We start from the raw sequence: 14,618 nt of genomic DNA on the forward strand, positions 1-14,618 counted from the left end.
CCCTTTGGCCACATACATGCAAATCTACAAGAGCGTGATAGTTTAAAAATCAAGGGAATGGATATTGTTCATAACATAATCTACCATAATGTTATCAGAACACTGGGAGACCACAGTGTCACCCGGCATGTTATCGGCTTTGTTGAAGGCAAAGCTTAGGACAAGATTCTTGAGAATTAATGTGTGTGTTGAGCATATTAAACACTCTAAGAGCTGAAATAGCTTCCTGAAAAGAACAAAGGAAAATCATTTTTAAAAAGGAAGCCAAAGAGAAAGGAAACTGGCGCAACTGAAGTGGCAGCCGCTCTACTGAGAGAGACACAGCGTGAGAACTAATGGAAAGGAGCCTGAGCTACAAGAGCTCATCATTCCCTATGAGTCTCGTGGCTTACTGTACAGAAAAGAAAGTAGACTGAAAAAGATGTCTGTATATATTATGTATGTAGGCATGTATACAATAATTTTGAAAAACATAAAGATGAAGCACTGAGGGTGTAGTAATTAGTTTAGATAAAATTATAAAATACTAGAAATAAATATATAAGAATATAGCACTGGGGTACAGGAAAGAGTTCCTGTTTAAGGTCTTCTGCAATCATGAGGATCTGAGTTTGTACCCCCAGCACCCATAAAAACTGGGCTTGGCTCGCTGAAGGAGGACTAATCCAGGTGGCCTGTCGTGACAGCTTGTGGCCAGCCGGATTTGTTAATCTGGAAACTTGTGGTTTCCTGAGAGATCTGCCTCGGTATAATAAGTCTAAATGTCAAAGAGAAAGAGAGTGATGTCTGATTCTGGCCTCAACATGTGTGCTCATGGCCTTGTTCCCCTACCTATACTTTTGTGTGTATAAAAAAAAAAAAACCCACAGACACAACAAGACTGCTAAGTCTAGTTTTCCTTTCAAGTTTCTAAAATGTCTTAACTTAGAAAATAATGAGCATTGTTAATCTAAAAATGACAAACAGGAACTTTGGACCTACAGAAAAGATCTTGGCACTGTAGCAACTTAATACATCTAAGTTTGATATTAGAAGCACAGTTAATATCAGAAGAGAGGACATTGATGAAGAGTTCTCATCTGGCCAATAGGATGGAGAGTTAGGCATAGTTGTCTGTGTACTTTCAAAGTAAATCAAACACTGAAAGCCAAAGCACAAGAACCTTTTCTGCTAAACTTTCATGTTGTTGTGTCTCATATAAAAGCTCCCTTGAGTTTGGGAGGACTAATTGCTGACTGTTTCCAAGTATATATTCAGCATGTTTGTTTTCATTTATATAGGTCTTTAAGTGGACAGGGGATAATATGTTTTTTATCAAAGGAGACATGGACTCATTAGCATTTGGTGGTGGAGGGTAAGTCTCTTGAACATTTCACTATGAGATTCCTACAGAATATGTTTAGATTATTTATAAAATAATTTATCTTTGGAAATTCTGGCATTAGAATCTAAACTTGTCTATTATGACAAAGTATGCTTTTAAGGTGCTTAAGTATATAATATTTTGCATAGTTGGTATTTTTTTCTTCCTTTTTAAAATGCTGGCTGCTGATGGCCACTAAAACCTACCTCTTGCTTTACTGTGCTCTGGCTCTTTGAAATTTGGCTTTCTAAATCCTTTATGTCTTGAATGTTCAAGGACCCATGATAGTCTGCTGTCTTTGCTCATCGTGTAGGACCAAACCAATAGCTTCCTTTTAGTTTTTCTCTCAGCATTATTTGGATGAACATAAAAGTTTGTTTTTCTATTATAAGATTCAGCGACACCACGTTCAGGGTTTTTGTTTTTCTTCAACAGTATGAGCCCACTTGTTTTACTCCTTTAGCTTAAAATACCTATAAAGACCTTCTTTTCCCTCATATTCTGATGTCCCAATTTTGTTTAGTCTGGTGGTGTTAAGGTCCCGCCTCTGCTGCTGCAGGGACAAGGGGAAGGTTTAGAGAAGTTCACAGTCCTTGAATTAGTGGACATTGAAAGCCCAGTTAATTACTTTATAATTTATGGTGTGAATTTAACAGCTGTTGTTTTTGGTGTATTGCAGAGGAGAATTTGCCCTTTGGCTTGATGGAGATCTTTACCATGGAAGAAGCCATTCCTGTAAAACGTTTGGGAATCATACGCTTTCTAAGAAGGAAGATTTCTTTATCCAAGACATTGAAATCTGGGCTTTTGAATAAACACAGTGCTCTCGGCCATAGCAAGGCATGGGCCCAAACCTGAATGAACAAGGCACAGTTTGGAATGTTCGAGAAGCAATACAATTAACATGTCACTCGTGCTTTAAAATCAGTCTGTCCTGCCGTTTACTATAATTTTGGAGTTTATTTTTCAAATCATGTTTCTGTCCCACAGTTCTTTTGTTTACACAGTGGCCTGGGTTCCTGTAGTGTGACAGCTGGGTGGAGCTTTAGTCAGCACATTGCAGATCATAGAAGCCACCTCATTTCCAGTTCCTGTTATCTCAGTCTCCTGATTGGATGGTGCTCTGTTGTCCAAACTTTTTTTTTTTTAAACCTGTATTGTTTCTTTTTATAGAGCAGTGTACTCGGGGCATTGAGGAAATGGGGTCTGGATACTTTTGTATCTGCTGGAGTTGACACAAGTGACATTTGGCCTGCTTACCATTTTCTTCTGAATGAGAAACCAAATGCCAAAATAATACATGCTTCATAGACCTCTTACAGTTCTAATTCACTGCAGCATTCTCTTTATTCATTTTGTAAACATTCTCCGTTTCATTTTAAGACAATGACATTTGAGAAGCCTGGTCAGCATAGACCACAGACACATGGTCTGCAGGTTTGGGCTCACGTTTTCATCACTTAATTGTCAGGTAAAGAGTTACAATTTGGCAGCGGAGAATTGGAATTCGATGATCCTATTGGACTTAATATATTAAGTAATACTATTTACATATTTATAGCTTAATAGGGCATTATCATAAGTACAAAAACTAAAACTTGCATATTTCTTCAATATTGTGTCAGATATACCGTTTCACAGTTCTGTTGTTTTAGCTTTGTTGCATACCAACTCCCCAAATACATTTTTGTTTTTTTTTTTTCTGGTCAAAAGGAAAAACTTGTTTTGAAATAAGAACTTTTTTTTTCTTGTTTTTGAGTGGTATATGTTATCAGTTACCATTAGCACCTGCTCTTACAAAAGAGCAGCGACTGTGGTAGACAATACTGTAGCTCAGTAGACTTGGTGAATGTGCAAGCTTACTGTCAAGTGGCCTCAAACATGAAAAGATAGAATAAACTAGCAGTTGTATTCTTTCTTGTAGAAAACCAACAATAAGCCGTTGTGGCAACAATTCATCAGTTGAATTTCAGAGCTTCATGTTATGCAAAAATAAATCCTGCTGTTCTACTTGTGACAGTGACTTCGTGCTGAAAATTCAGCTGTTCCACACCAACGTTGTATATCTTGTAAATTGATGTTTAAAGATAGTTTTGTTCTTATAGAAAGTGTTGACTGCCAGGTTGCTTATAGCACTTTAAATTATTCTGAAAATGAAATTATCAGCCAAGTATGTTGGCTTAAGTAGTTTTAGTTACATAACTCTTAAAAAATACCTAGTTCTTTTGGGAACAGTTTAGATAATTATCTAAAGAAACTATAATGTTAATCAAAATCTCTGGTGTGCTACGACACGCTGTTGCTAAAGATGAACAGAAACGGCATCGTTTCCTCGTCTGTGTAAAGCTCTCATTACAAGTTAGGTAATAGTGTCTAGGTTAAATGTTTATAATATAGGGAATTGTAAATACATGTGTCCCTTCCCCCTTTAGTCTTCCACAGCAGTATTATTGTCTTTGTGGAGCTGACTAATCATAAAACTTTAAAACATCCAGTAATGGATTTCAACTACAACAAGGTCATAGAGATGTAATACCAAATAAAATGAAATGCATAAATGCAAATGAGTTTGGATTTATTCAGTAATCAAGTTACTTCCGTATCTAACAACTGGTAATAAGCCTACTACTGTCTCCTGACAAGTGCCCTGCTAGCATGCCAAGGTTTGAACTCAGAGGCAGCGCTGCTGTTGGCAGCATTTGGAGAGCCACATGCCAGCAGACATGTAAGGGATTTGATGGGTGTGACGTGTTGTGCGAGGGGGGAGAGCGCTTAACATACAGCCCAGTATCATGAAGAGCCAGCTTTGTGCACAGCATCAACCAGTTCCTTATTTCTTAATCTCATGGAGCTTTAGAGAATATTTGAGTAGAGGAATAACATGGACAGATGTGCCCTTTAGGAAAATTCTCTATGAAAAAAAAAAAATAGGTTAATAGAGGAAAAACTAGAGATGGAAGGAAAAATAAGCAAGTTTATTGTAAAATCCAGAGGAAAAAGAAATGAGGCCCCAATAAGAATAAAAAAAGATGGTAAGGAGAGAAGTGTGAAAGAGGTTTCAGGACTGGGATTACCCACAGCCTATCAGGTCTCATCCAGATAGCCTGCTTCCCCTTCGTCTGTGTGCTGCCCGGCCTCTCCTCCAAGGGAAGTTATCCTACGGGGGCGCCAGAGTTTATGTCAGAGGCAGTCCCCACTCTCCACACAACCCTGGAGACTGAGCTGTTCATTGGCTAGATCTGAACAGGAAGTCTAGGTTGATGCAATAGTTTCTGCAGATCCCCCTGGGTCCAGATCTGCTGGCCTTGACGGTCTCCTTGTGGGGCTCCTGAGCCCTCTGGGTCCTTCTATATCCCCCATTCTCCCAAACCACTCTCATCACTCCACCAGGAGTCCAGGAGAACCCCTTCTGTCAGAGATCTAGGGGAGGGGAATAGGGCAGAGGAGTGTGGGAGTGGGAAGACACAAGCAAGGGGATAACATTTGGGCTGTAATCTGAATAAATAAAAATAAGTTAAAATATAAAAATTTTTAGAAAATGGGCTTGACAAGAGCTGGCTGCCAATTGGTGTCAGCATTTAAAAGTAAGTATGACTAAAATACGTTTTGTATGTATGTCATTATTTTTGCTTAGAGCCTTGATGATTAGTGTTGCTTACATTTATGCCAATAAATGAACAATTTTTAAAAATCCTATAAATATTCAGTTGAAAAATTTTCATAGAATCGCTAAATTTAAAACTTGAGACACCTTCCTATTCTAACAAAGAAAATGCCATAAAACAAAAGTCACCAAAACAACAAACAAGAATAGTATCAGTTCTTCTGTGGTAAAGAAAAACCTAACTTAATACAAGGAAGTTAACACTGCCTTCCTTATAGTCAGTGTTAGCAGTGACCAATAGTTTCCCCTAATGTAAAAAAGCTGCTAAAATTAAAATGGTTATAATACTTTGTATTAAGTGCAAAAATGTCAAATTATTATATATCAATATAATAGGAATCCAACATTGCTACTTTAGAAATTGTCAAGAATGATTGCTTTAAACTGAAAATTCTAATACTTTAAAGGAAACATACATGATTTTGTTTCCAAACTAGTTGATGTGTCATTAGTCCTAATACTGCCATCAAAATTTCTTATGTATAACATGTACACATGTTGCCACAGTAAGAACTGTGTCAGACTGGAAATAACAAAAAGAGCAGAGTAAGAACTGATAAATCTTTTGTGTTATTTTTAAATTCCAAAACAGTGTGTGAGTGTGTGTGTGTGTGTGTGTGTGTGTGTGTGTGTGTGTGTGTGTTTAAAATAAAACACAATCAGTTAAATTTGGGATGTTTCTAGTTCCTAGGGTCAGCATTTCAACTAATGCTTTATGTGTTTCTGCTTTCTCTGTATAGAAAGATTTTTGCAGGGTCCAGCATAGGATTATTCAAAGTTCAACTTTTTTTAATGTAAGAAGACACTGAAAATCCTTTCCATACTGTATGGCAAAGTGGGGTCACATGCATACTTGCCTTGTTTCTGGATTTTTCTCTCAAATGCCAGTTCCTTTCCTGATTATCAACATTTCTAATGACACCAGGAATAACTCCATGTAAGCTAGAATTCTGTAAATGAGTATTCTAAGGTCGCTATACCCCTTCTGCTAAGAAAACAGATGCTTATTAATTATTTGGAATAATACCTAACTAAATTCAGAAACATCTTTAGAGAGACTGTTATTTGTAGAGGAAACAGAACATAATCTGAGAATAATCAGTTTTACTTGTTAGAAAGTATGTGCTTGAAAGTGTGTTCATGAAGCTCTACAAGGACAAATCCAAATCTCCCACTTGCACCCCACTTTTATGGTAATGTACTGTTATTTGTTAGTCATAAGGCCATTGATAGCATCTGCTCCTACCTGACTTGTCCAGATCAAGAAGAGGAAGGCTGACCAGAGGAGCCCTGCTGGGATTGAGCCACACAGAAGATCTTAAGCATCTTATTGAATACTAACTGGTTATGCACCAAAGATGATGCAATATTTTTTTCAAAGGATTGGAGAGTATTCTGGTAAATAGAGTACTTCCTTGGCAGGCATGAGGCCCTGGGTTTAATCCCCAGTACTTTACAAAGTGGGAATGATTGAGTGTAGCCTACAGTCCTAGCACTAAGGACGTAGAGGCTGGCGTAGCAGTGTGTGAAGTCATCCCTAGTTAAATAAGTTGGAGGCACTCTCGGCTGGTGATGATTTTTTTAAGCCAAACTTTTAATTGTATACAATTTAATGGAAAATTTCCCCTGAAAATGTCTTACATTGTGACGCTGTTTATCCAAGGTCAGTTTTCTTGCCTGTAATGTCTGATTCTAAATCTGTAATAATTTCAATGAAGGCCAAGTATTTTTGCTGGAGAAGGTAAGAGGAATTTCAAATATGAATATACTGATTATGAGTGATAGTCTGTATTCTTCTAAAATGTTCTGAGTGTGCTCTGCCAAAATCTTCATGTAGACATCCCATAGAGACAGTACCAAAAGCCATTTATAGAAAATCATTTTATTGAGAACATTCCAGAGCAACTTGCCCTTAAATTGTAATACATTAGCATTTGACAGTAGAGCAATGGGGAATTGAGTTTCTGAGGGCTTACTCAAGGAGAGTAATCACAACATGGTCATCCTGGCCTTGCCAGAGCATCTCTCCTTCAAAGTGCACCAGTCCGTGTTTCCGGGCACGCATGAGGATGCCCACCACTTTATCTGAAATACGAACATACCTATCAAAGAGTTCTCCAAAAGTAACCTGGATCTTGCCATCCCGCCTGTGGCGAGCCATTGTGCGGATAACAAAGCACAATTCCATAATTTCCCGATAGATGTGCTCCTCGGCTCTCTTGGCTCTTTCCGCTGTCTTGCTTCCCTCCTTGGGACGGCCATAGCCCTCATCTCCCTTGTGTAGCCGAGTGGACATGGCCAGGTCATAGTCAAATTCCTCACTGAAGGGATTGAGCTTCTGTGACTGCATGTGTTCATCAGCCCACTGCTGCCATCTGCCTTTCAAGTTACCCACTTGGCTGTATTTCCGATGGGCCTTGCAGTTGAGTGTCTCTGAGTATCTGTTTGCCCTGAAGGAGAGGTGGCGAAGAAACAGGGTTAATACAGGAACAAGTAGTGCCATTCTTTCTTTATATTTCCCGTGTATGGTTTCTGTCAACTACTTATCAAAAAAATTTTTTTTACTTTGACATATATCATAGATCACTTACTCTGTAACTAGTGAACTAGTCACTAATATCACTCAAGTTAAAACACACACACACACACACACACACACACACACACACACACAAAACGACAAAACAAGGGATTGGAGAGATGGTTCAGAGGTTAAGAGTACTGACTGTTCTTCCAAAGGTCCTGAGTTCAATTCCCAGCAACCACATGGTGTCTCACAACCATCTATAATGTGATCTGATGCCCTCTTCTGGCCTGCAGGTGCACATGCAGGCAGAGCACTGTATACATAATAAAATAAATAAATAAATCTTAAAAAACAAACAAACAAACAAACAAAAAAACCACACAACCTTCCTTAGAGTGCGAAAGTGTGTGCTTCTAACGTCGCACAATGAACATTCCTGAACCGTAGTCGGTTTTCAGAACTGAAACCAGCCATTTCCCAAGCATGCATTGGGTACATGACTACAGATCGGAATGGTTACACATCGAGTTTCGCTCATTTGTTTTTCATGAGAGCCTGTTTATACCAGTAGTGATGCACACACATTTTTCAGGCGGTCAGGTTGCACAAATAGAAAACATTTGCCAGCAATAAGAATACTTTTTGAGTGCTATATGCTGGCATTCTTCCAAACACTTCATTATTAGTCTCCACAGTCATCTGTAAGATGGATAATATTTCATCTGGGCTGATGAAGAAACTGAAGCTTGGAAGATTAAGGAGCATGCTAAAGACAGAACTGTTAAGTGGTAGGCTAAGACTGGCATTTGAAGCCGAGTTAAGCTGTCACAGGAGGTCAGGATGTAGCCCTTAAGAAATACTGCTTGAGCCTGTAGCAGAGGAAGGATTCTGCAAAACCAAAGTTAAATTCAGTGTGATGCCGCCAGTGCTCATGGGTAGCATGTGATGACTGAGTTGTATTTCAGAGATGTGTGTGTTGAGGTGGGGCACCTCACCTGCTTGCTCCCTTGGAATTCGGGATGCATTTTCTTTAATAAGCACAAAACTAAAAGCCAGCTTTTGAAGCTGCATTAAGGCTATGCGGATGCAGACCTAATATTCAAATAGCTAAATGTTGGCATTGAAAAGAACTTCTCTGATGTTTCTATATCTCCAACTTAGTAGATTTTCCCTCACTTTTCTTTGTTAGAAACAAAAATGAAAACTACCCCATCTTTACAAAGTGCCCACTTTTACTCTCCAGAACCCTCGGTGGCCTCATGTCTGGACGCACTGCAATGGAAGATGTGACCAGTTCTTGAATTATCTCTATGAGTGGCATGACAGGACCCTGTGAGCACTCATAGTTGACTCCCTAAGCCCAAGAGGGAGCCAGGCTTATCTGCCAATGTGCAAACGCCCTAAATTCTGCTCAGGTAACAAATGGGTCAGTGAATCACAGTTACTGTTTCTAAGGCTTTTCAGTCCTCTATCCTTGTGGTCGTGAGCTCTGTTCTGTCAGGGTAGCCCTGAGTGTATGAGACTTGTCACATCATCATGGAGTCAGGGGACATGTGTTTTCTGTAAGGAGGATAGGCAGCCCAACAAGTGCAGACACCAACCCTGTATGTGTTTTAAATGCACTCTCCCAACAGTCATTTTCCAAGAAAGAAAGAAAAAACAACCACTAGATGGCGAAATTTCACTAATTCCCATGTTTGTTGCAGAAAGTCGTATGGCTATACTGCCTCACTCTTAGAATGGGAAGGGATTCTCTGATAAAACACTTTTTCCATAGCCGTGTGGAGAAAAACGCAGCAAGGTTGACTTGGGAAAACAGCACACAATACTATGCACAATACAAGTTTATTGCAATCCCTTGGGTTTGAAAAAAAAATGCTAAACGCAACCAAATTGAAGTACGCTACATGTCACCCCGCCCACCCCAATTGAACTGCCACTGCTTGGCCATCAGCTGTGTGCTCACCTTCCCAGCGTGGGCTGCAAAGTCTAAGAAGAACAAGCTCTCTGTGCCCTGGAAGCCACAGAGCTAAAGACAGGTGTAATCTAAAGATCCCAGCTATCTTAAGGAAAAAGACTGAATGGCGCATGGGATATTTCAGGAGGTAGCTACTTCTAAGTTTTGCTCAAGGAGACAAGTATGTCACGTGATGCAGTAAAGTCATTAGCACAAACCTGGAGCTCTGTCCCATGCTAAAGTATATGCTCAGCCTTTCAGACGCCCTCACTGCTTAGCTACTCCATCTGGCCTTTATAGTGTACTTTCTAAGCCCTGTTTGGGTAGCCACCGCATAGTGGGAAAAGTACCCGAAAAAAAAAATTCACAAAAAATAGCTCAAGTAACATAGAGTTTCATTTGTAACTAAAGCATAGAGGCACCAAGAATGTAATGATGTTAGGCACAAATAAAGAACATTATATTGGCATCCACATGACTATTAAACCTATATGAGTGTTATGCTTATTTTTTATTTTGATAAAGGAAAGGAAAGTATAGTAGAAAATCATCACACCAGTGTTCAGAGGTGATTTGTTTAAACTGCACGTTCTATGGCATGTATGTGTGTGTGTGTGTGTGTGTGTGTGTGTGTGTGTGTGTGTGTGTGTGTGTGTTAGGTATAATTTCTGTCTTTTAGTTTGAATTATGAACTTAGATGCTATACGTATTGGAACTCAATGCTGTTTCTGTGAGGAAGCCATCATTTTTTAAGAGAAAATTTTCTAAATCTTATTACATTGAAATACTGTAAATCCCCAAAATAAAAGAAACTGTAAGAAAAAAAATAGGAAATAAGTCAATTTTAAAACATGTGGAAGATATATGCCACAATGGATCTTTTTATACCAACAAACATCCTGTATGGTTTTACATTTTGAATTGTGCCAAAATTACAGTTATAAAGTAGTAACAAATATAATTCTATGGTTAGGGGTCACCACAACATGAGAAACTATGTTAACGGGTCACAGCATTAGGAAGGTTGAGAACCATTATTTTAGACTACTCGTTGAAAAAAAAAATAGTATAAATTGACAGAAAAACATTTATTGTGTCCCCCATATTTTAGGAGACCAACATTGAATTCAGAGCCTACACCTACCATAGTTAATAACCATTTCTCTCTTGGAATATGCAAAGTGACTAATTCTTCCAGATATGATAGGTAAAGTACCTTAGAAAGTTTAGCTTCTTTAACATAAACATATCACAAACTTATTCCAAATTTTCCAACTCTAAAAATGGCATGAGCTTTATTCTGCTTTCTTACATGAATGCAGCTTATCAATAGTATAGTGAAAATGTGGGAGCCATTTTCTCATGCTTGCGTCATTTTGTCAGTAGATATATGAATACTTTTTAAGGCAATAAAATTAATGAAAAATGAAACAGCCAGGGGTTTTATTTATAAACTATTCAAGGGGAATGTCACTGGAACATTCTCTGGTAAGACTCCTTCTCCTGAATCCCAGCATCAGTATGTCAAGGGGGCATAAGAGGGGATTTCCTAGTAAGTGTTTGAGGTAGTTAGGAAGAAAGGGAGTTGTGGTGCCCTGACCGACCACACAGCTGGTGCCCAGTTATCTTCGTGGCTGAAGAACCTCAGCTCCCCGTCCCTCTATGCCCAGAAATGCCAGGCAGAGTTTACTCCTTTGTGCATTGACACTGTGCAGAGATGATCAGGAATTTGACTAATGGATCAATGGAGCCATGTGTGTCACAGTTACCATCTAAACAGCAGTGCCATTATTGCCAACCAGCAGCTAAGATCTTTGGTCACCTTCTAACAAGCTTGAGACCCAGGCTCCTGATTCCTTTCACAAATCGGTAACTATTCCGAAGCCCAAGGAAAGCACTCTCTTTACTAGAATGGGGGAAAGGAGCGGGAGTAAACATCAAGCTAGGTTGGAGAGATTGCTCAGTGAGTAAGAGTTCTTGCTATGCCATCGCAAGGACTTGAGTTTGAATCCCCAGACCCTATATAAAAATAAAATAAAAACACACGGCCAACGTTCATGTAATCACAGCACTGAAAAACAGACAACCAGATTCCTAGATGCTTGCTGATCACTCAGGTGAGCCAAAACATCAAGCGCCAGGTTCAGTGAGATGCCTTGTCTTGTACGGAGGATGGGAAAGCAACAATGCAAGATACCTTACATCCTTTTCTGGCCTCCACACCCATGCATAGTGTCAGATGTGCACACATGCATGCACTCACATGCACTCTTGCGTTCACACACATGTGCACACGCACACAGAGTAAAAGACCGTTGTTTTTTTTTTTTTTTTCTCTATGTTTTAAAGCTCTTCAACATATTCATACTAAAACCTTACACTTCGGAGGTTACTGAGATGAATTATGCCGACACTTTGCTTTATGCTGAGGGAATGCGTGTAGCATAGGGGTGATAACACAAGCTCTGGTTCAGCCTTTTCAGCTGCCTCACTTACTGTTCCTGTGACTTTGGTGTGTCTTGGTTTCTGGGTGTCTCACTTTCTACACTTGTATACATTTTCCCCGCACCAAGAAGGGGTCCATGCGCGAGTCTAATTCAGGAAGCCTCCTGAGGAGAGTGCTGACATCACTTCCCACTTGGAGGTGAAAGAGTAATGGCAGGAGCCAGAAGGGCCACATCTGCAGTTAGCACTGTCCTTTCAGGCCAGGGATGTGCTACCCTAAAATCCTCTCCTAACTGGAGTGGAAGGATGCATTCACTTACTGGGAGAGCAAGGGGCGTTTGATCCTGGCAGCAGCCACCTGCGCTGCATCTTGCTCAGGCCTCTCCTCCAGGTCCCCTCCGTAGCCACTGTCTTCTGTGTCTATGCTGTCACTCTTCCATTTGGGCTCTTCCTGTTCCATCACTTTCCAGCCTTTGGTCAGCTCGGATACCAGGTTGGTGCATTTTCTCCTCCGCGTTGGCGAGTCATGACGGAAGAGGATTCTATCAATGTCATTCTCTGGCTGAACAGCTTCAGATACGCCCCCATCATTCTCATACCTCTGGCTCAGATAGTTCACATCACCCCCTCTCTCATAAGCCTTGCTGACAACTGTTCTGGTCACCTCTTTCCTTTTGATGTGGGAGACCTCTGTGGCTTCTTCTGAGCGTTGTCCCTCTCCGTGTCCATCAGGCTGTGGAGAGGGAGGTTTGGGGGCATGCTGGTGGGGACCGGAGCATATGCCCGGCTTAGGGGTGTGGCATGGGTCCTGTGTTGCTCCGGGCATCCAGCCTGCAGGTTCCTGGGCCTGCCTGATGCTGTTGTCACTTGCCCACTGCTGCCAACCTCGGGCCAAGTTGATAACCAAGGTTGCCGTGCGTATCTTCCGGAGGGCACTCTTGGCTGCTCCCGCTTCCCTCTCTGTTTCTCCAGGAGCCATGCTTACCTGTTTCTTCTCTGCTGACAGTCTGGACACTGACTAAAGACAGAGTGTGGTCGAGAGAGGTGCCTGGGATTTAAATAGAAGCAGGGTGTGAGTGAGAAGGAGCGCCTGTGACGGTGGAAACTATGCGAAGCATTTCTTGCCAAGATGTGGTGCCATTGCCCTGACACTGTTCTCTTTTTAAACCCTGACAGGTCCCATTTCATCACAGCAGAGGGACATCTCTGGTGGCAAAAGGACACTGAAATGTCCCCTTCTTTCTTCTCCGAGTGCCAGAATGGAAAGTACTGGATCAAATCATGTGCTCAGCTTTATGTTTTCCTTGACCTTAAAATATGATCCCACCATTTATAGGAGCATACAGTTGGTGCACAAAGTGTCCTAGAGTATTAAAGGCTTGTTCTCAGTTAAACTTCTGTAGCCCTCAATACAGCAAGCACTCGGTCCCATTTGATAGCTGAGTGAAAAGATGCTCAGCTTCCTGCAGATGATAATATATGAGATTCAAATCCCGAGAGAGTCAAAGCTTTAGCTTCTTTTCATTCTATAACCATTAGAAATAAATTGTAGAAAATTGTCTGACTGTCTTCATTTCCCAGATGGAAACATTGAAGCCCAGAGGGAAAAATAAGGTCCAGATTGTGAAAGGCTAATTATTATTTTCCATCCTCTTTGAGGGCAAAGTTCTATTAATATACATTAGCATATAATATGTACTAATATTAAGACAGTAAACTATTCCAATGGCATAAAATTAAATTTTAAAATATTTTAGAAATTATTTGTAAAATTAATCCTTTAAACTATCAAAATGATTTAATCCATATAAAGATGAAATACATGGATACTATTTGAAGCATGCTTTCAATTTTATCTTTTTATTTTATTTTGAGACAAGGCCTCATTATGCAACCCTAATTGGCCTGAAACTTGCTATGTAGAGCAAGTTTTTCCAAAAATTTCAGAGATCTACCTGGCTCAGCCCATAGAGTGCTAGGCTTAAAGGCATGTACCATCACATCTGGCTGCCTATTTGTTGTTGTTTTGTTTTTAATGATTAACTATTAGCTTAATGTATTTTTAAATTATTTCTTTTATTTTTGAGATTATAATAAAATTACAACATTTTTCTTTTCTCCCTCTAAGTTTCCCATATATTTCTACTTTTTGTTTTTTAATTTTCTGGCCTATTTTTTCATCAATTGTTACATGCATGTGAATGTGAGTAAGGGAGTGTGTGTGTGTGTGTGTGTGTGTGTGTGTGTGTGTGTGTGTGTGTGTTTGCTAAACAAATAAGTGAAACCGGCTAGTCTACATAATGTTCTTTGTATGAGGCCTCAATCCTGTACAAAACACTACAGGCAACCAAGGAATGCTGAAAGCAGACGAAATAATCTTCCCCAGGGAAGAGCTCAGCAGTTGGTTATCCAACGCCAAATGGTCAGGTCTAAAACTAGACATTCCTCTTTGTTTTTAATAATATGAACTTGGTAGCAGGCAAAGAGATTTGTCTGAACCTTCAGAACATCAAGTAAATAAGTATTTTAAAGAGGACTCTAAAGATAAGTCATGTGGACAGAAAGACAGCATCTGTCCAGTGAATTAGACCAGATAAAAATGTGCAGGACTCAGCATGGAGTAATTTCTAGAAGACAAATAAGAGCTTTTTTTTTTTTTTTT

The 14,618-nt window shown here is 39.8% G+C and overlaps 2 protein-coding genes across 4 annotated transcripts in view; one reads left to right on the forward strand and one right to left on the reverse strand.

The window, feature by feature from the left end:
* LOC127201155 (oxidation resistance protein 1) overlaps nt 1-2,423 on the forward strand; it is a 65,249-nt gene extending 62,826 nt beyond the window's left edge. For all 3 annotated transcript variants that reach the window (XM_051159528.1, XM_051159529.1, XM_051159527.1), the window contains 2 exons: nt 1,281-1,354; nt 2,043-2,423. In XM_051159528.1, coding sequence (XP_051015485.1) covers nt 1,281-1,354; nt 2,043-2,178 — 210 coding nt within the window. In that variant the 3' untranslated portion in view covers nt 2,179-2,423. The remainder of the gene's footprint in view (nt 1-1,280; nt 1,355-2,042) is intronic.
* A 4,481-nt stretch (nt 2,424-6,904) lies between these two features.
* On the reverse strand, nt 6,905-13,021 carry Abra (actin binding Rho activating protein). Its single transcript, XM_051159532.1, has 2 exons — nt 12,277-13,021; nt 6,905-7,477 (listed from the first exon to the last, which is right to left on the reverse strand). The coding sequence occupies exons 1-2, from the start codon at nt 12,933-12,935 to the stop codon at nt 7,000-7,002; spliced, it is 1,137 nt and encodes a 378-aa protein (XP_051015489.1). The 5' UTR covers nt 12,936-13,021; the 3' UTR covers nt 6,905-6,999.
* Between the last annotated feature and the right edge of the window lie 1,597 nt (nt 13,022-14,618).

This window comes from Acomys russatus, chromosome 17, assembly GCF_903995435.1.
Source record: "Acomys russatus chromosome 17, mAcoRus1.1, whole genome shotgun sequence".
Taxonomy (NCBI): Eukaryota; Metazoa; Chordata; class Mammalia; order Rodentia; family Muridae; genus Acomys; species Acomys russatus.

Bases quoted from the DNA above. Each gene is read 5' to 3' on its own strand.
- Abra (XM_051159532.1), bottom strand. From the start codon at position 12,935: ATGGCTCCTGGAGAAACAGAGAGGGAAGCGGGAGCAGCCAAGAGTGCC. The intron at 7,478-12,276 runs GTAAGTGAATGC...CCTCTCCTTCAG, and splicing joins AAACGCCCCTTGCTCTCCCA to GGCAAACAGATACTCAGAGA.